The 22,516-nt window shown below is 39.4% G+C and overlaps 1 protein-coding gene across 1 annotated transcript; it reads right to left on the bottom strand.

The window, feature by feature from the left end:
• Nucleotides 1–1,656: 1,656 nt before the first annotated feature.
• Nucleotides 1,657–21,014, bottom strand: mmp15a (matrix metallopeptidase 15a). The gene is made up of 10 exons (XM_059335526.1): nt 20,232–21,014; nt 17,456–17,604; nt 15,956–16,078; nt 15,119–15,441; nt 13,479–13,640; nt 9,978–10,393; nt 9,702–9,840; nt 6,802–6,952; nt 5,966–6,081; nt 1,657–4,283 (listed from the first exon to the last, which is right to left on the bottom strand). Exons 1-10 carry the CDS (start codon nt 20,349–20,351, stop codon nt 3,808–3,810), a joined length of 2,175 nt encoding a protein of 724 aa, XP_059191509.1. The 5' UTR covers nt 20,352–21,014; the 3' UTR covers nt 1,657–3,807.
• Between the last annotated feature and the right edge of the window lie 1,502 nt (nt 21,015–22,516).

The raw sequence follows: 22,516 nt of genomic DNA on the forward strand, positions 1-22,516 counted from the left end.
TTACATCTCTCTTGTATGAAAAGTGCTCTACAAATAAAGTCTGATTGACAAACAAACAACAGTCTCTGAATGTGGGGACATTTTGCAGGAAACCATAGTTGTTCACACTATTTATTTTGGTCAAATTTGTTACTGTTTCATTCATTGTAAGGGAGGATGAAAAGAAGAATGAAGTGTGATGGTGTGAGGAGAGCGACTGGAAATAAAGGAAGAAAAACAGTGGAGCTGAAAGAGAAAGATGCAGAGATAAAGCTGGCGTGGATGATCTGTGATGGAAGCTAATCCTGATTACCTCTGACATGAAGACACACACACACACACACACACACACACACACACACACACACACACACACACACACACACACACACACTGCATCTGTTTACTGGTAAAAGTCCTGCATGAGAAAACAGTACAGTGGAACAATCACTAACTACTATGTATAGCAGCTATTCTCAACCTTGGGGTGGGGACCCCAATTGGGGTCGCGAGATGATTTCTGGGGGTCGCCAAATCATTTTGGAAGTCAGCTCTGTCTCCACTGTGTTAAAGTGTTCATGTGTTTTAGTCTTTTTGGTCACTTAATGTCTTTTTGTGGTCATTTTGTGGGGTTTTTTGGTCATTTTGTGTCTTTTTTTAGTCATTTTGTATATTTTCTGGTCATTTTGTGTCTTGTTTTTGTCATTTTGTGGTCAATTTGTGTCTTTTTTTGGTCATTTTGTTTCCTTTCTGGTCATTTTGTGTCTTTTTTGGTCATTTGTTTACTTTTTTTGGTCATTTTGTTTCTTTTTTGGGTGATCTGAACTGTGCGTGTGAGATTCTGTTCAGTGAGTGGGGGTCACGGAAAACATGCATGTTAAATTGGGGGTCGCGACTCAAAAAGGTTGAGAACTACTGATGTATACGAGCATCTATTACTTAAGAATATATCCTTTTTATCAACTTTTCTAAGAGCAGTTTGCACATTTTGATGCAATGAAACGGCACTCGTTTTTTGATGCCAAAATCAATCAGTATGTATATATGTATATGTAAATATGTAAAGTATAAAATACTTTGTAGTGTAGTGTTTAATATTGTTATATACCTTATTTTATTGCATGCCCATTGTTGAGGTGGTTAATTCGAATAACTGTAATTATATACTGTTTATATACAAGCATCATGTTTTAGTGTTTTATCATGTTTTCATGAAAAGTTTTAATTCTGCAATTTAACTCAATCAGCAAGTTAATGAAGCAGAATAAAACAAGAACAGTGAAAATATGTGAACTGTATTTTAAAATACTGAAATTAAATGTTTAGTAACATTAATTGGAAATCACTCAACAAGTGCAATTGTAAATCCAAATAAAAGTAAAGGCTAAGTAAAAGTACTTTCCAGCACTTAATCAGTGCATGAGCCCACATAAACAGACACGTTTTTGTCTTTATTTATCATTATTTATCATCACTGAAGATTTATTATGAGGGCAACAACTCCCTCTTGTGGCCAAAACTAGAATCGACTCCTTGAACTTGACATAGTTAAATAACATGAAGCCAAAAACTGCAGCAGAGGAGACTTGTGTTGCTTTTACCTGTAAATTTTATTGTGAAATCTTTAATGTACTCTACAGAGGAGTGCACAGGCGTTACAGAACATGCCCTGCATGCATCAACATCATCGTAACAATCTACTGCTGTTCTTACACAAAACCTGAACACAAACAAAAATTTACAAAACTACAAATTATAAGTAGGGTAAAAAAAAGAGAAGAAAAACATTTTAAAAAACTTTCCCTCATGCTATTTATAGTAAAAAAAATGCCCCCCAATATTCACAGGAAAAAAGGCACAATGAAATGACAGAAAACAATGAAATATAGGCACAAAGCTAAAGCTAAAGGAAATGATAGCTTTACACAAAGACAACACTTAATGAGCACTTCCTGCAGATGTTTCTGTGCGTTGAGTTGCCCTCTTAATGCTTGAGCTAACTTTCCAGAAGAGTGGAGGAGAAAATGAATACATCTGGGAGCAGAAAGTGGGGTTGAACACAGCAATGAAACAAAAAAAGAGAAAAATCGTCCTAAAATGGAAACACAAAGAGATAGATGAGGAAGGAAGGAGGGGGTCGCAGAGGAAGTTATCTCCAGCTCATGTCAACAAGCAGAGCAAAAACAAGAAAGACTTGAAAAAGGAGGAGTGGACTCAGTGTCCCGATCTAGGTCAGGAGGCACAACGCCAGCGCTGCCCCTCCCCAAGATCCTTCCTCCTCTTTCCCTCGCTCCTCCTTCTCCAGAGAGAAAACTGGCAAGGAAACTGTGGTAGAGCCCTCCCTCTCCTCTGTTCAATCTGTGAATCCCCCGCTCTCTTTCTTTCTTTCTTTCTTTCCCTCATCATCTCATTCTCTTATTACCCCTGAACTCCCTTCTACTTTTTTTATACCTCCTTCTTTTTGCATTTTCCCTAACTGCCCCCCCTCCTCATGCCTGACACTACTAAATCAGCAGCATGTGGGCTTAATGGAAACCAGACCCTGACCCATTCCACTGTAGCCTGCAGGCTTCTCCGCTGTACACTTAATTAGCCTCAACTCTATTTAGATTTAGCATGAAAAAAAAAGGAGTTAACAGAGGAAGATGGATACTCTCGCTATGGTTTTACTCTTCACAGGTTGAGCTGACATGAACAGAATTTGTAAAATACCACAACACTTTTCGATTCTTCTCGTTAAGTGTGAATAATCCCCCCCCCCCTCTCGTATTTTATCCAAGCCCTGGCCCAAGTCGTATATCAATATGTCTCCACTGGGATTGTGTTTTTAGTGGTGCAGGCTGAACAGTTCTGGTGCTGTGGTGGGAGGAGGGGGGGCTGGAGCCCTGGTGTCTGTGTGCAAAAACTCTATGTGCCTTTGTTTGGGTAAGTGGTCTCTATGTCATGCTTTGTGTGTGTGTGTGTGTGTGTGCATATGTGAACATGCATGCACAAGTGGGTGCAGTTTGGGGGTTTTCAAGATCATGTGACGTTGGTGCATGTGTGAGAGAGAGAGGGCAGACATAACGGGCTCAGTGGGAGACGCACACAGCTGTCTGACATTCCTGCGCTGGTCGGAGGACGAGCTTCTTCTGCTAGTGTGTGTTCAATAAGCACAAACACACACATATCTGCAGAGAAGCAACCTCAGCAAAACAAAGAGGACAATAAACAGGATCAAAAGTGCAAATTATCTGTTCTAAACAAAGAAATATGTTAAGATTGGTTGAGGCACCGTAGTTAAGCGAAGGAAGACTTGTTACATATTAATGCATGTATCTGTATAGTTTTCATAGCTAAAAGCACTCATGATTGTGTGTATGTACAGTATGTGTGCTTCTGTGTAATGTATGTGCATTATCGACTTTGTCTGCATTTATACTACAAATAAATCCTCCTCTGTACAATTAGAATTGATAGAAAAGGACATTCCTTGTGTCACGTGTCTTCTACAGCACACATTTAGTCACTGACATGTATTTTTGTTTAATGCTGTGATAGATTAAATGTGATTTTCTTTGAGGAAATGAAGGTACTTGGAAGGCACGGGAGAAAAACGCCAAGGCCAGAGGAGGGAAAGTACACTGTAGCTCCACAGGCTCCGACTTTACCACATTTGCATTATTTCACATGAGCGATAAAAGTTCTCACAATGAATGGGGCCCAGAACGGTGACTCATCCTCTTAGACTGTAATACTGCGTCATTAGCTTCTTTCCACAGCGCCATAAGTACACATTTTGACGCCAACGACTGTACCAGACAGATGATGAATACCCGCTCTATCTTCTCACACCCAGTCCTGCAACGAACGCTTGCAGTGCACCAAGGCCCTCGGTGTCTCTTTGTTCTGTAGAGTTCTGAGGATAGCATAGATGAGGACCAGAATGCACAGGATGAGGACCAGAGGAACGATGATCATGATCAGGGTCATGACCTTAGATTCATTGTCGGCCACCGTCACCACCACGTTCACCTCTTTGTCCTCCTCCTCTGTGCTGTCAGGCTGAGAGGTCTGGTTTTCCTCTGGGTCTGTGTCTTTGTCCCGACCCCTGTCAGGCTCTTTGTGCTCATCTTTGCCTCGATCTGAAGGGTTGACTGGTTTATCTTTTGGTTCCTGCTCAGTGTCGGTATCGGGCTTCGGGTCAGGAGCCGTCAAACAGCCCATGAAGTCCTTGAGGATGGAGCGAGGGAAGCCTTTCTCTGCTTCCGTCTTGCGGTTGTCAAACCTCCAGTAGTTGGCGCCTTTGTAGAAATAGGTGTAAGCTTTGTGAGGAGAAGAAGAGATTTAAGTGAGTCAACTCATATGCAATGAATTGTGATGTGAATACTAGTTTGATCAACGTTGTTTAAAGAAAAGATAGTATTTAGGGAAATGGAAATTCAAAGATTGATGCAGATATTAATGGAGTTGAAAACAAGCTTATCTAAGTTACAGACTTGCATGGATTCTATAGCTCTCATTTACTTTACCCTTTGTCTTGACAACCTAAATCTAAGTTTGATTTTGATGCAAACAAAAGAGGAACCAGGAAGGTTTCCTTAGGGACCAGTTTAGTGTTGACACTCTCCCCAACGTTCCCCTTGGCTCCACAAGTTCAATACCAGACTATACATACATAAAAGTGTTAATATTAAAACGACAATAAAGCAATAAAATGTTTTGCGTGCATGCTCTTGATTTGGCAGTGGTATGCAAAATGAACGCACTCTTCCTGGTCTTCCTGGGGTCAGTTCTGGGGGTAGATGTCACTCTTTAGAGCAAACACAGCTTGCAGAGACAGAATTGTTTGGTTGGAGATGAGATCTGACTGTTACAGAGAGCATTTAGAGCAGCTCTGCCACAAATTTAATTTCCAGGACGAGCCAACCCTCAAACCAGAGCTCTCATTCCTCCTCTCTCTCTCTTCCCCTCACCCTTCTCTGCTTACTCCAGCCTAACTCGTCTCAAATGTAATTTTTTCCCTCTCTGCCTCTTACACACCCAATTTCACCCCACTAACCTTTCATTCTTTCTCTCCCCACTCCTGCTGATCCCCTGCTTTCAACACTTTATGTACAGCTTTTTTGTGTGATTCTCATAAACACAAGCTGCTCCCTTCCTCCAAATAGAGGCTGTATTAGCTTTATAAGGCCTGCAGGACATCATGTGCATGTTTGAGTACATGTGAGTATCTGTCTGTCTGTCTCTACTGGGACAATCAGCCCTGGATTAGTTTTGCACGTTTGTACGCAAGTTTGACCACAGGATCATTTGTGTTTGTTCATGTGACTTGTGCAAGACGCATCAGTGTAAACAGTGCCATGATTCACTTTCTGTGATTTTTTTTTTTATTCACTGGCTTTTAACTCCACATGAGCCTTTGCTCTGTTTTATTTTTTGTTTTCATTTGTTCTTTGTGGTTTTTTAAAATTAAGATTTATTTTAAAATTGAGATACATTTTAAAACCCACTTTTATTTACGGTTTTTTGTTTTACCCAGCATGAGACTCGCTTTGTTTTAGTTGTTTTTGCTTGTTCTTTGTTTTTATTGTTTTTATTGTTGGTCTGTCCTGCCATGTACAGCACTTTGTATCAGCTAACGCTGTCTTAAAGGGCTCTATAAATAAAGTTGATTTGATTTGATGTCTGCATTGATAATATCATGTGAAAGGTACACACAGCTTCATGAATTTGATCTCCTTCTCCAGGAACAGCAGCTGGATGACTGCCAGTACATTGCTAACACATCTGTTTGTCCCTTGAATAAACTGATTTAGCTGTGATTTAATTGCAATAAGTGGATAAGTACACCAGAATGACTATAACATGGTGCCAATGTGTAAAAAAGCTTGTTCTCTGAGTGGAGTTTGGATCAATCAGAGCTCTGTTATGCAGGAGATTCTCAACACCTGGTGGACACCTGCACCCTCCTGAGTGAACGTTCTGGTTAAAGGTGGTTATTTACCGCCGTCATCGCTGAGGAAGGCTCCTTTGGGTGAGTTAGGGATTCTGCCCCATCTGCTGTTTGGCTTGGGAAAGTCTCGGTCTGTAGTCCGGGTCTCCTCACTATATCGCCAGTATCTGCAGGTTACACAGGGTACACCTTTTATACAATGAATACTACTTCCTGTCATTGTTTTAATTCCACATTTTAGAGAATCTTGAATCTGAAATCTTGTGGCATGTACACTACTGGTCAAAAGTTTTAGAACACACCAACTTTTTCAGAATTTAATTGAAAATGATGCAGTTTAATGTCTCAGTGTACTCTGAAATGAATGCACATTTGCAACATTTAAAATTCTTGATTGAGCATGATAGTGTTTTGAAAGTAAAAAAAAGATTCAAAATCACATTTTATGTTGGACTAAAGGACTAAAAAAAGACACAAAATGACCAAAAAAAAGAAACACAATTACAAAAAAAGACACCAAAAGACACAAAATTACTAAAAAAAGACACAAAATTACCAAAAAAAGACACAAAATAACTTACAAAGACATGAAAAGAATTAAAAAATGGACAAAATAGCCCAAGACTCCATCGAGTTAAGTTGTTAACCCATTTCTTGCTCCCTGAAAAAGGCCTACTTGTATAATTCTGAAATGTACATTATTTTTCAGTTTTGGTTAAGCTTACCTTTTTTTATTTACCTCTGGCAGTTCACCACTTACCTTTGTACCCTTTCAAGCTGTTCATTTGACTTGAACTGCTTGAATTTAAATAAAAAACTGGAAAAATTGGGGTGTTCTAAAACGTTTGACCGGTAGTGTATCTCTGTGTGGCTGTGATATACTCTACCTGTCTCCACTGAAGAAGTATGTGTATCCATTGGGCTCCCACCAGATCGCTGTGTCAATCTTGTGTGCAGGAACTCCTTGTCCGTACTCGTATAAGGGCTGAGGGTATCCTGGCAGCACGTCAGCCTCCCTGAACACCCAGTATCTATCATCTGCAAGGACAAAAGCACAGAGCTGTTATGTTTGTTACCTGGCTAACAGAGGGGAAATATGAGCAAAAGTTAATGAGGGAGAGAGGAAAAATGGGGAAAAAGCAGTGGCATATGGAGCGCAAGCAATGGCATGAACATATGGCATATGTCATGGGAGTTAGTCACTCCAGAAGAAAAGTAGAAAGGACAGGCAAGGTAGGCATAACACTTATTTTCAAGATTTCCTCACGTGGGAGCCAATTTCTTCTCTAACCCTAACCTTTGGTCACATTTGTCAGCCACTTTCCACCTCCAGTGCCAGGCCACTGCTGCAGCATACTGTACTGAGCAGTAATAGTGAAGTTTGTTCACAGGGCCTGCTCCTAATCCGTGCAAACTTACTTTGAATTGCTGTTTAAAACATCATTTTATTTCTACTCCAGTAGTTAAATCACTGTGGACTCATGGGCAGGTTGCATGCACAACACGAGCCAATAATCTTTGGAGAGGATGCAACAATCAGCTTGTAGAGCTCTTCTTAAACGTCTCAAGAATGTGACAAAAAAAATCCCTCAAAGCTTGACAAAACTCCCTGCAGAAAAAAATCTAAACTGGGAATAAAAAAAACTATCTATGATCATATGCTCAGAAAATCTTGAAAATGCATGACAAATCACCAGTCGACCTGATAGTTAAAGTGAAAGATGTGCAGCTGTTCACATCTGGAGCAGCACACTGCAGAGGAGGCTGATGCAATCCTGTTGGGGCTCAGCTGGACTGGAGTCATACTGGGCAAGCAACAGCCGCCACGCTGCACAGGCCTTATTCACCCAATGAACTCAACACACACACACACACACACACACACACACACACACACACACACACACTAATACATGCAAAAACACAGAGACTCAAGACTTTCAATCGTCACCATCTGCAGCCATATTGTCACAATGTTTAAACTGTAAATCATTATTTTCTTGTTCACATAACTTCCAGTGTATATTTGTGTGTGTGTGTGTGTGTGTGTGTGTGCCAGATACTGAGAGTTATGGCTGTGTTGAATTATTACCATATCCTCATAAATCACATTGTGTGAAGGAAAAAATGCTGAGTTTGCGCTGTTTCCTTTCAGTCTGACCGGTTCAAATCAAAGCACAGATTTGTGTTCCACTCCCCATTTTGTGTTTATGAAAAACACTCTTAAACATTCCTTGCTGGCTTCAGCTTCGCTCAGAGAAATAACAAGTGAGAACGTTGATGGAAAACTAACCAGCCGTTTGTTGTGTCTTTAAGCAAGGCGCGAAACCATAAAAAAGCTCAGTGTGGTCTTCCAAGGTGGTTTTGACGTAAAACATCGTCCCGCGTGCTCAGCATGGCGGCGCTGTGTTTGACAGCTTTTATTGCTAATAAACAGCTTTGGCATAAGTTTTTTCCCCACTGACAATTTAGCCTAATCCCACCCACTGTGCTGTGATTGGTGGATTGTCCAGCGGTAGCAATGTGCTTTTCTGCATTGCTGTGACAGTATGTCTGTATGAAGTATACAGTAATATTTCACTCATTTGTTAGCTGGCTAGCTAGCAAGCTAACTTGCTAATCTGTCTTCTGAGCTGTACAATTCAATCAAAAAATCTAATCAAAATGACTTTATTCATCCCAAAGGGTAAGTTCAGTTCTGTTAGAATGAGACAGCCTGATGGCTTTAGGAGAGAACAATAATAATAATAATAATAATAATAATAATAATAATAATAATAATAATAATAATAGGAGAGAAGGATCTTTTGAATCTCTCCGTCCTGCAACAGAGTTTATTATTGGTGATTTTACATCTGTTTTTGGTAATTTTACATATTTTTGGGGATAATTTTAGATCTCTTTTGGATAATTTTAAGTCTTTCTTTGGGTAATTTTTACTTTTTCTTTGGTAATTTTACATCTTTCTTGGGGTATTTTTTTTTTTTTAAAGGTAATTTTTACATATTTTTTTGTAGGGGGGTAATTTCACATTATCGGGGGGTAATTTTACATATTTTTTTTCTATTCAATTAAATTCAAATTCAAAATGACTTTATTTATCCCTGAGGGTAAATTCAGGTAGTCTGGTAGAATCTCTGTCATAATGAGGCAGCCTGATGTCTGTAGGAGAGAATAATAATAATAATAATAATAATAATAGGAGAGAAGGATCTTTTGAATCTCTCCGTCCTGCAGCAGAGAGAGAGGAGCCGTCCACTGCTGTTGCTTTGCTCCATAAAGGTTTTGTGTAGCAGATGATCTAGTATTTCAGGATGGCCTCCAACATGTTGACAGGTCACCTCTCCACCACCTCCTCCAGTGGCTCCAACCACAGAACCAGCTCTGTAGACCAGAACCAGCTCTGTAGACCAGAACCAGCTCTATAGACCAGAACCAGCTCTTTAGACCAGAACCAGCTCTATAGACCAGAACCAGCTCTGTAGACTAGAACCAGCTCTTTAGACCAGAACCAGCTCTGTAGACCAGAACCAGCTCTTTAGACCAGTCTGATCATCTCTGTGTGTGATGCTGCCTCCCCAGCAGACTGCAGCATAAAACAACACACTACCACCACAGACTGATAAAACATCTGCAGCATCTCACTACACATGTCCAGAGATCTGAGCTGAGAGAAGAAAAAGAGGAGCTCCGCCCCTTTTTGTAGAGAGCGTCTGTGTTTAGCAACCAGTACGGCTCATTTTCTGTAAACATTTTCTGTGGAATCAGCAAAACACCCTTGGCATACCTTTAAAGAAGACAAATTTTCCATCATGGCGCTCGTAGGCTGCATCGATGTCGCTAGGCAGGCCGATCCAGAAGACGGAGATGGGCATCGGGTAGTTATCCAAGACTCGGTTCCTCCGCACACGCCAGAACCAGCGACCCTGCAGGAGCAACGAAATATTGTATCTTGTTATCTTTTATCAAAAATAATTAATTGTTCACTTCCCCTTGCATAAATTACAACATGGGAGTTTATAGATGAATCCAAATATGATGATAAATATTTCTTAGTTCTCACCTTGAAAACAAACATCTCCCCCCTCAGCATGGTCACTGTGTCAAAGTCCCCGTCACAGATATCGGGGGGCTGGTTGCCCGGCACCTTGGGGGGTCTAGGAGGAGCAGGGGGCCGAGGAGGTGGTTGTGGAGGCGGGACGTCTACTCTAACGTGTGGGGTGACAGGCTGAGGTCGGGAGGAGGTGGGGGTGGAGGTGGAGGTGAGGAGGACAGCAGGAGAAGTCGGACTGCTGCTCGGCTCCGGCTCAGCTGGAGGAGGAGGAGGTGGGCTGCTGGGAGGTTGGTGTGGGGGTTCAGAGGGAGGAGTGGAGCTGGGCTCATCTTTAGGAGAAGAAGAGGAGGTGGGGGTGTCATCGTTGGGTCTGTCGTCAGGGGCAGGAGGAGAAGTGGGCGGGGCATCAGTGAGGAGAGGAGGACCTGAGGATGAAGAATATGGAAAGAAAGACAAACTTCCACAATTAAGATGGAACATTTTTCCCTCTCAAATTTTACTGAAAAAAATGCAAGAACAACTTCCATCTGGAATTAAATAAATTCATTCAGTCTGTCGATGTCACATTAGACATCAATCATTTCTTTTATCCTCTTTTCCCTTCACAATGTCCTCTCTATCTCTCCTCACACAAAGACAGCCTCATTTTCCATTATGTGTGGCAGCCAGAAGCCCTTTTGATTGACTTGCGACTTTGCTGCTGCTCTTTGGAAAAATCAGCCCAGCTGGTTGCTAAGAGAAGAAAACACACAGATACAGCCTCTTATGTAATATGTACGGACAGCTGATGGGCTTGAAGATGTATTGAGTTACACTGAGCCAGAAATACTGCTAGGAATATCTGAGGCTGATGCTGGCCGGTGACTCAGCTATCTGTGTGGAGACATTTAGCATCTGCAGCATTTTATATAGACAGTGAAGGTAAATAAGTCTAATTAAAGTGTCTTCGGAAGCATCGAGGCACCATGACATCATGTTACAGAATTAAAATGACTTTTTTATGCAATCAGTGTCTTATGTACTTTCTCACATCTCCGCCTGATTCTGTGTCTCATTCTTCTTTCACACTAAATAGACTCTTTCTTAGTATACAGTTAACTGTATTGTAGAGTCTTGAATAGCTCACTAGCTGGTGAAAGACTTATTAGTTGGCTATTTTAATCACAGACCAAAAAAAAGGCTGTTTCCAGCTGGAATGGTGCATGTGAAGGACACCATTGGTTCAATAATAATAAAACAGTGTTTTGGTCTGTACAGAGCTAAATGTTCTAGCATGTCCAGCAGCTAGTTGCTCACTTTGTCTGTCTGCTGTTTGGTGCTAAGCAGGGATTGTACAGTGGGTTGTTAAAGTGTGTTAGCTACAATCAGAACACATTGGCTTTCAGTCTGATAAGGATTCAGATTATAATATTTCGGTTTCTGTTTGTCTTGACTTGCGACTCAAGAGCAAATACTTCAGACCTACTTGTGACTTGCTGTACAATGAATTTGTCCCACAAACAAAAACCAGAACACTTCCAGTACCGGCTGAAAAAGAGGCTGATATGTGAAACAAAACAGTAAAATCGAAAGACAGAAAATCAAAAGGGGACACATTTGTGTATTTCATATCAAGTATTTAGCCTTTATGTTTCTCACCTAAACAGTTGAGTGGCGAGTCAATAAGAGTAGCTGCAAAGCTAGCGGCCTCTTGTATAAAAACCTCTCCAAAGGAACCCAAATGTTTATTCCTACCTACAAAGTTTATGGCTATTTAAACACTTCAGATCCTTTTTCTCTTCCAATCAGAGCGTTTCTAGAGCTCAGTCCTGACAGATCTGAAGGGAACTACTGTATCATTTCAGTCAAAACATTTACCTTACTTTATTTACAGCAGCAAGGTTTTTCACATCTTGTTTGCTCAACTTTACTCTGGAGCTGACCTCAGTGTAGGCATTTCAATAGGCTGGTATTATGTGGCTATGAAAGATTTGGGTTCTGTAGGCAAACTAAAACTAGAACACGTTCCCAAAGTAAATCTGATTGTTAATCCGTTGATGTGATACCGCTGATGTGATTTGGACAAAACAATGGACAGTAAAGAAATGCATTTTTTAAAAAGCTAAATAAATCATAAATCAGTCATTCAGTGTAAAGAATGTCTATAATAAATATATGTCTGCAGTGTATGTGACAAATGAGTTTTTTAGCCTGTAATTACAGCACTTATGACTTATGACAGGGCAGCAGAAACACACACACACACATGCATACAGTGTACACACACACACACACACACACACACACACACACACACACACACACACACACACACACACAAATAACCACAAAGACGCCATCTGTCAGTTTACAATGCCGTCTATTCACCGAGGGAATGCATGAGGACATGATAACGGCATGCATGATATGCTGTGAGGTTTCACTGGTGAGTGTGTGTGTGGCTGCCTTTGTGTGTATGCACAAATCTTCTGTGCAAGGCTTCTTTCGACAACTGTCCAGATGTGATATGAATATGATATAACCTCAAATTACAGCTGACATTCTGCACTTCAACCTCACCAACCTCAACCAGAGCAGGCTGAAGACAAAACATCAAAAACGAAGTTACATTTTGTTTTGTGTGTCTCTGCAAGAGCTGGAACACCATAAAAACCCAGTATTGAAATGTTAAAAAGGTTTTAGTTGTGGATACATTTTAGATAAAGCAGAGCTATAGAGATCAACTTAGTATTATTATCTGTGTGAAAAAGGTCATGGATGAGGACCATGGTGTCTTTAATTCAGCAGCACATTAAACTCTACACACAACAGGTGTGTTCGCTGTCTTTCAGATCATGAGACACACTCATTGGGTCATTAAATCCAAATTCTGCTGGGGGCAGCTATAAATAACTGTATTATTGAAGCAGGGGTGTGCCATATCGTATTGTCACGATAATATCGGTATATTTTTTTTATGGTTAAAAAAAATGCATATCATGATATTGGCAACATTCCTACTTCTTGATGTCGTGGTTAAAGCTGTTTTAATCACAAAAAGCTACTTTCTCTCTGTCGCTAGACACATGCAGCTTTCAAAATAAGAGCACGGTGTGTTAACAGAATCCACCACAGAACTTACAAGAAGACTGTCAAAATAAGATGCCTTAAATAAAACATACAAGAACCTTTATTCTCCTTTACAAAATGTCATCAAAATATGCCCCCGAAACCCATAAATGGATATTTTTTATTATTTGCTCATACTCAAGAGTCAAGAGTAAACGTTTTTGTATTTGGCAACTGTTGGGATTTGCACTTCACACTACATTTTAAGATTTTTCTTTATTTATACAGACTTAAAAAAAAACATATTTTCTATGTCTTTTTAAGTATTTCGTAATATCGTGAAGAATAATCGTTATCGCAAAAATAGCCAGAAATATCGTGATATTCTTTTCGGGCCATATCGCCCAGCCCTATATTGAAGATATAAATAAATAGTGTTTTAGTACAGTGTGTGCTTCTCACCGTATATGTACTGTATTCCTCTGATGTCATCCTCATGTAGAGTAAAGTTGTGTGTGTGAATCCACTGGTAGAAAGGAGCCATGATGGCGCTGGGGTTGTCTGAGTGCTCCAGACCTAAAGCATGACCGAGTTCATGGACCGCAACCAGGAAGAGGTCTATACCTGCAGAGACAGACATGGAGGACATGTATTTGTATATTTGTCAAACACGTGTGTGTAAAATAACATGCAACAAAGTAATATTACAATAATACATACATTATGATACATTGTAATTTATGTAAAAATGCATGTTAATTGGTATGATTCTGAAATAGATTTGTGTTTGTGTTACAGTATCAAATCTTTAAAAAACAGTATCGATTTTAGTTCACATGCAAATTTGTAGAAAACAGTCATTTATTTATTTATTTTTATTATTAATTTAAACAAAACACAACATAAATCACCAATGGACAAACACAGTAAAACAAAAAAAAGAACAACGACAACAAGATCCCAAAACCAACCTAAATAAATAAATAAAACTACAATAATAAATAAGAACTATAACACATTAAGACTAAACAAGACACAAACAAAAATCAAACATAATTACCACATAAAACATACAGTATATCAGTAAACTTAATAACCTAAGAGAAAATAATAAAGGGTTAAGTTAAATGCCAGCCTTCCACTTCAATAAACCTTTCCCACCTTTCCAAATACCGTCCAACATCACCATTCCTATTAGCAATATAACCTTCCAAAACAAAATAACGTTTAATAAGCATCCTACATTGATTGACAGTCATTTATTTTGTATTGTGCTTAAACCCCTGACTGTTAACAGTGTTCCATTGACTCCCCCACTCTCAACATAACAACTTAAAGAGATAAGAAGTAGCGTTATGGCTAATGGCTAATGTTAGCATTAGAAAACCTAGCTGACTATTAATGTTACTACTGATGAATTCTGTGGAATCACAGAGTTAGATATTATGATATTCACCCTCTCAGTAAATGTAGGCTTCAGTAATACGCTGAATACAAAGAAAAATAGTGCTCAGATTGCACAAAAAGTAGTCCTGTGATGTTTGACGTTACAAATCATATCCAACTCTTCTGATTCTATAAAAGAGTAAACTTTTCTATATACAGATTTTATGCCTATGATGGCGTGTTTCCCTAAAATTATATTATTTGCAAATGTTGAGTTAGTGTCTGTAGTGTTATTGTTTGTAGTGATTTCTCTTTCTGCCTTGCAGAGATGTAGATCACACAGTGCTAGCTCTTAATACTCACTAAATTAAATACAACAGTGATATCATTCATAAATCAAAAGGCGTAGCTCATGTTACATTAATCCACATTGCTGTCAACTTGGAACATTCTTGAAAAATACAATATGAGCTGTCCCACTCTTTCCCAATCATGACATCACCATAGAGATAGTGTTGAGTGTCCCAAGTTGAAGAAAACAATCAAGCTAATAAATTATTCTAAAAAGCTAATCAACTGATTAGATGTTGTTGCTATGGCATCAAAGCAAGCTAGCAAATCAATCTAATTCTTAATGTTTGACATGCCCAGCTGATTAGAGAGGCTGGTAGAAAGTAACGAGAGAAGAAAAGAAAAAGAAGAAGCAACCCACTGACCTTCTGGGTTTTGGTTGTCCAGAGTCCAAGGTTCATCAGCATCAAAGTGTGTGTCTCCACCTATTCCTGGTCCGGGGTAGTAGGCGTGGGCCAGCGACCCCCCCTCCCCATCAAACAAGGACATATCACCATGGAAACCAGAGGCAAACAACAGCAGGATGTCAGCCAGTTGTGCCTGGCTGCTGTTGATGCTGATGTTGTTTTCAGCAGGAAGCTCCTCGAAGGTGAGCGGCGTGACGCGTCTCCACGCCGCGAAGGCCTTACGGATAGCGCCGTACGTCTGCTCCTCGCCCAGGGAGGACGGGATCAGCTGGTTCATTATACTGCAGGAGACAGCACATCAGAGTTGGAGTGTTAAACATTCTTGTTGTTGTTAGTTTTAAACAAAACAAGTTCAAAACAATTGGTAAAAAAGCATTTAAGTTCAAAGCGCCATCGGACTGGAATAATCTTCCTTTAAACATACGATCATTGACGTCTTTTCATAGTTTTAAATATGCCCTGTCTTCTTATTTTGAGTTAAACTGCACATGTTTCAGATAATAATAATAATTCTTTCAGTTTTACTAGGCTAATGTTATGGCCAACTTGTGGCCATTGAGAGGTTGTGATTATTCTTGTGTTCATTTTTTGTTTGTTATGTTTGTGTTGATGCCTGTTGTCTTTGTTGTTGTATGTCTCTAAATTGTTGAGTGTTTTGTTTTGTAATGTACTTTAGGACCTCGAAAACCAGAGGATTCCTCTCAAGGGGTTTATCCTACTCAATAAAATTTCTGATGATGATGAGTTTTAGACGTCAGCGTTTCAGATTGAAACTTTTAAATGTGAGTGTTTCACCTGTAGGTGATGTGGTCTTTGGCCCACTGCTGCCCGGTCAGAGCGTAGCGCTTCCTCCTGGCACCAGCATCCATCTCCTCCGGTTCTCTGTCTGGGAGGCCACAACGAGGCCGACGCATGGCCCTGCACACACACACACACACACACACACACAAACATCAACACACTTATAGTGTTTGCTCCTGCGTTTATGATTTTTTTTAAACGTAATTTCTAATTGTTTTTCCAGACTCCTCACAAGGTTGGAAAGGGTTTTTGTCAGCCAGGGATTAAAGCGTTCAGCTGCAGAATTTAAGACTGCATTTTCACTCAGTCCTGAACACGTGAGAGGGACAAAATAAACCTGTCAGCAATAAGAAATAGTTTGAAACTTTGGAATATACATTTGCTTTATTGTCGAGAAAAAGGACTCATCCAACTCTCTTATCTGACTGTAAATATGAGGCTACAGCTAGTAACCGGATAGCTTAGCTTAGCACAAAAACTGGAGAAGAAGGGAAAACAGCGAGCCTCACTCTGTCCAAAAGTAACAAAATCTGCATATTTTTTAAGGTTATGTTTTTTGTACCAAATAAAAAAATGAGTTATTGCACAGTAATGAAGTGTTGGCAAGCTATTTCCCCATTTTCAGTCTTTATGTGAAGTTTAGCTAACGTTCTGCTGCCTTCTAGATAGTGGTTAGCTTAGCTTAGCACAAAGACCAAAAATAAAGCTAGACTCGCTCTGTCCTATGGAAACAAAATCTGAAAACACGTATTTGTCAAGTTAAAGTTTTTGCACTACATTAAAAAAACAACAATATATCTTGTTAGTGAGGTGCTGGTTAGCAGATTTAGTTTCCTTTAAACACAGCCAGACAAGTTATATCCTAACATTCAGTATTAAGACGTTAAGCTAAGCTAACCTGCTGCTTCTGTTGTAGCTGAACCATATAAACATTAAACTCTCCCATACAGTGTTTCCTCTGAGAACTAAAGTCTGACACAATGAATCAAGAGCTGAATGTGACGGTGTGACACAATAGACAGATTAGCCTCATTAGTGTATATATATATATATATATATATATATGAAGTATTAGCCTCATTAAAATGAAACTATAATCCAAACCTTATGGGCATAAAAAGTTATTACAAGCTGGCTCTGTTTCAGCAGCCCCTGTTAATACGGACACATTATTCTGACATTGTTATTATGTTATGGGGAAAATCCAGAGCTCTGAAACAAATTACTTCAGGATGTTTGGTTGTTGAGGTTTGTTGCCCAGAATTTTCAGATCACAAACTGAAATTTGTGGTCATCACTTACTCTAGCTATACCATAGAAGGCATAAAAAATAAGAAAAGTTTATTCAAATATTGCAAATAAATGTAAAATAAATTCCTACATGCTTTAAAAACATTCCACAAGAGCCCTGGATTCAGTTTGTGGTCACTGCACACAAATGTTAAGGCTTTGATACAGAATAAAACCGCTGCTACAGAGGAATATAGAGCTTACACAACCGTTGCCGGGTCCATCTCTCCGGTCACCTCCAGGCCGTAGAAGCGCTGCATGTCGCTGATGGCTTTGGAAAGAATCCGAGCCGACTGCATGGTGGACATCTGACTGCTCGCCTGAGACAAATAGCCAAACTTACGGAGCCAAGCCTGTGAGGAGAAAGTGCAAAGTCAGTTTTTCTTCTGAGAAGTTGCTTAACACATTTGTGATGCATGATGGATATACGTTTATGACAGCTACAACTGTTATGCTAATCCACTGTCTAATGACTGGAAAGAGCATCTGAGGAGTTAAAAGAAAAGAGAAAGTAGAGATAGAAAACAGATGGCTTCCATTAGCATTACGACATTCCTGCTCTTTCATTCCTGCGCTTTCTTCTCACTGACAGCCAGGATGAGGAGAGGAACAGAGGAAGAACTGGGAACAGGAAAACTAAAATGGCAATAATTAAACTCTATGTAGTACACAAGATAAAAACAACACCATGTGTGTGATTCAAATGGTGGTAAAAGGCTGACATTGTAGTGAAACATGCCTCTTTGTTTTTCTGTTTGCTGACAGTGACATTGTGTGTGTGGAGCCACGTAGCCAGGCTAACAGGACCGAGGCTCCTAGTGGGGACGGCTGGGGGGGGGGCCTCTGACAAGTTTTCAACTTCTGCCCTTTAAGAAACCTCAAAAACAACAGAGCAGCCCCCCTCTCACGCAGCTGGATCATGGGACTCTTACTGGCATGCATGTACAGGATGAAAGCAAGCCAGGGGCAACACATACACATGCAACACACACACATGCAACACATCATGCATGCACACACACACACACTCACACACACACACAGAAAATCCTTCAGAGACAATTTCTGCATAGCATGACAAGTCTCAACAATATAATGTTGGAGTGGGCTGAAAACATGAAAGAAAAGTGTGAAGTAGTTATTGCTGTAGGCTATTTTTTGTTTCATAGCACCAACATTTTTATACTGTATATTCGTATTTATTCTGCACTGGAATTCTATTCTACTCCTTAATACATACTCCTTCTTTAGACACTTTATTTTTTATTGTATTTTATTGTATTTTTATATTTTATTGCTTGAAGTATGCCTAGGTTGTTCTTTTTATTTAATTGTGTTGTTATTGTCTCTGTGTGTAATGCTGCTGCTACACTGTAATTTCCCAGCTTGGGATAAATAAAGTCTATCTATCTATCTATCTATCTATCTATCTATCTATCTATCTATCTATCTATCTATCTATCCATCTATCCATCTATCTATCTATCTATCTAAAAACAAAACAAAACAAAACAAAAACACATTATTTTTCTCATACTGCCTGTCTGAATATATCTGTATTCAATACCTGACCTCTGTCTATATCTATTTTATATTTTTCTATTCTTGAAATGTTTTTCTTTATTGTTTTACTATTTATTCTGTTTGTTTTGAGACATGTCTATGGTGAAACCAAAGAGGAATTTCCACTCAGTGGATAATAAAGTTTTCGTATTCGTATTCGTAAAAAGCAAAACCTCTGTACTATTAAGCATCTATAATTAATAACATAGTATAATGTAGCAGTAAGCAGATATTGGGACATGTAAATGTTTATTAATGCATTTGTCTACATTTATAACTCCAATCCATCTGTAACTGGTGTATAAACAGTCGGTGAATGATTGATAGTACAGTATCTGAATCTCTATGGACCAATGCTTACTGTGTGTTATAAAGCATTATTAACGGTTTCTACACATGTACAAATATTCACAGGCCAGTTAAAAACCTGACATGGCTGACTCAGCAGCATTTATTTTTTGCTCTGTGAAGAAGTTTTTTCTGTGTGTATGTGTGTAGGTAGATATGTACAGATGTGTGTTTATTTTAACTTTTATAATTTCGCTATAAATAATAAATAATAACACTGTAAGAAAGTATGAGCAACATCATGTGTAAGCTAATGTAAAATTACATTACCGCCTACACAACTGCAATAAAGTATAAAAAAGAGTGAAGAACTATCTCATACAATTCCACCAATACTGCATTATAATGTCTATGATTGATGAAAACATCAATAAAAACGTAAATGTCACTTGTACACTTATATCTGCTTACAACTATGTCATAGTGTGTTTTTAACAGTTTATCCATTGTATGTATTCCATTTATACTTAAGAATGAAGTCTTGTCAATTTAACATGAAATGAGCGTGAAGATACACTTGCAAGAAAACACAATAAACAAGATTACTGAACTGTTTTTCAACCATATATATGAGTTATACATAGATAGATAGATAGATAGATAGAATGATAGATGGATAGATAGACAGACAGACAGACGGACGGACGGACGGACAGACAGACAGACAGACAGACAGACAGACAGACAGACAGACAGACAGACAGATAGACAGACAGACAGACAGACAGACAGATAGATAGATAGATAGATAGATAGATAGATAGATAGATAGATAGTGTTGCTCTCTTTCCATGTGTTAACCACATGTGCTGTGTTGTTGTTTGGAAAAAGTTCAAAAGGTGAAATGATCCCAGCAGCTCACCTGATGCTTGAACCAAAAGAAATCTCTTAGATTTTAACTTATAACCTGCTTACAAAGAGCTATAATGCTACACTACAATGAAAAAATGATTTCCTCTAACAAGCCTATAGAAATGTGACAATTGAAAATTCAGAAAGTTTTTTCCTGACAACAAAAATGGAATCTTGTGAGCATGTACATGGTGAATGAGGTCAGTAACATGAGTACCTCAGCACTGAAGCCTTCCTCCACCTCCTCCGGGACATCTGCCGCTGTGCGCCACAGGACCAGGGACAATAAGGACCAGAAGGTGATCATGGTCTGGGTCCAGGCCATCCTCTTCATCATGTGCTGTGAGTGAAGAAGATGCGGTGACAGAAAACAGCCAAAAACTTCCTCCGGCAGGCAGAAACACAGGACAGAGTGACTTCTTCTAGACTTCTCCTCTCACATCCAAAAGCTCAGCAACAAGTGATCTATCTGCTCATTCTTCAGTTCACTCGTCAGAAAAAATGCTACAAAGTATAAAACGCAAAAAAGGTGCATTTACAACCCCTCGGAAAAAACATGGATCAAGATGGTACTAATCCATTCCCGGCTGCAGACAGTCCTTTTTGTTCTGGTCCAGCAGCGTCATGGCTCATCAAGTGTTCATACAGCAGCTCCTTTGATGCAGACAGCTAACTCTGTAGCCGGCGGCCACAGGAACTAGACCTTGGTCCACAATGGCTGATCAGCAGCATGCAACAAGTCTCCTTCCACTTTGTGCAAATCCGGGCTCGGCAGTTCGCACACGACAAATGTCTCTGAGGTAAAGCAGTTTCACAACTTAGTGCAAAATACACAAAACACACGACAAACAAGTTCAGAAGTCAAACGGCCGAGCTTCAGATTCCACCGTGTTGCACCAACACCTCCAAGACTTTACACTCGGTGCAGTAACGCGTTGTGTAAATAGTCCGCCATCAAACAGCTGTGTATCTGATAAAATGTGTTCTGATTTCATGTGAAGAGGAAGAGGAGAGGGCCTCCTCCTCCTCCTCCTCCTCCTCACACAGCAGACCCCATCAGAAGGCCAGTGTGCCCTCTGCTGCTCTAATGGGAAACAGCAGCATGACACCACTATATATAATAGTATATGGGAGAAGAAGCAACATTACATTTCAATCAGCATCTTCACTGCTGTTATATAAATGCTACAAACAGGTGACGTGTGTACCTGATAAAGTGTCGGTGTGGTCTCCTGCAGCTGTAGCCTTGTTGGGAGATGGTCTTCTTCAGACCTTGGTTGGAACCGACCAGTGGTTATTTAACTTACTGTCGCCTTTCTATCATCTCAACCAGTATGGTCTGGTCCTCTGACCTCTGGCATCAAGGCTCACTGGATAGTTTCTCTTTTTCACTCCATTCTCTGTGAACCATAGAGATGGTTGTGTTTGAAAAATGTGTGAAATACTCAGAACAGCATCTGTGGCACGTTCAAAGTCACTTAAATCACCTTTCGCCCCCATTCTGATCCTCGCTTTGAGCTTCAGCAGGTCATCGTCACCATGTCTACATGCCTAAATATTAGTTACAGCTGTGTGTGTGTGTGTGTATGTATATATATATATATATATATATATATACGTATGTGTATATACACTGTGTGTGGCCATTGCAAGCCACACACAGTGGCTTGCAATGGCTCATATCCCTTGGATGTTTCACCCTTTTGTTGCTTTTACACATGAAATCATGGTCAATATAATTTGGCCTTTTTAAAAAGAATTTGCAAAAAAAACCCTCTTTAATATGACAGTGAAAACAGATAAATGATTACGTATTGATACCCTTTAAAGTAACTGACCTAATTCAACAGAGTTCCTAGTTGATGCCAGTAGTTAGTGAAATGGAGATCACCTGATCAGCTGATGTGTGTCTAGTGATTATAGTATAAAAATATCCAGTCATCAACTAGCTGGAACTCTGTTGAATTAGGTCAGTTACTTTAAAGAGTATGAATACTTATGCAATTTATTTTAACTTACATATTTTTTTATTAATTGACATTATTTTGTAATAATATATTTTTTTGCAAATTCTTTTAAAAAGGCCAAATTATATCGACCATGATTTCATGTGTAAAAGCAACAAAAGGGTGAAACATCCAAGGGGAATGAATACTTTTGCAAACTGTATTTATAGTTCTATTAATGAGTATTACCCACAGCATTGTTAAAATAAACTAGGAAAGCTAATTTATTTAACTGAGGGAAGCGATTGGATGGAAGTGCTAATGAGTTGTGAGGATGTGTGGCTAATGAAACTCTTAAACCGGTCTTTGAATCACAACCAGGACATTCACTTGGAACTCCACATGAAAAATGAACTGAGCCAGGATGGATTTTCCCCAATCTGATTCAAGGATCATGCATTTCTATGATTATTACTTGAATTTTGCTGTTGAAAGTCCCAATGCCACATAACCTAAACTTTGGACGTGTTTGCCCAGTGTAAAAACAAAATAATGA

This window comes from Centropristis striata, chromosome 6 (assembly GCF_030273125.1).
Source record: "Centropristis striata isolate RG_2023a ecotype Rhode Island chromosome 6, C.striata_1.0, whole genome shotgun sequence".
NCBI lineage: Eukaryota > Metazoa > Chordata > Actinopteri > Perciformes > Serranidae > Centropristis > Centropristis striata.

Excerpts from the sequence above, each read along its gene's own strand:
- mmp15a (XM_059335526.1), bottom strand. The coding sequence starts at position 20,351 with ATGATGAAGAGGATGGCCTGGACCCAGACCATGATCACCTTCTGGTCC. Across the intron at positions 9,841-9,977 it reads GGGAGATGTTTGTTTTCAAG|GGTCGCTGGTTCTGGCGTGT; the intron begins GTGAGAACTAAG and ends TTGCTCCTGCAG. Across the intron at positions 6,082-6,801 it reads TACTTCTTCAGTGGAGACAG|ATACTGGCGATATAGTGAGG; the intron begins GTAGAGTATATC and ends TGTAACCTGCAG.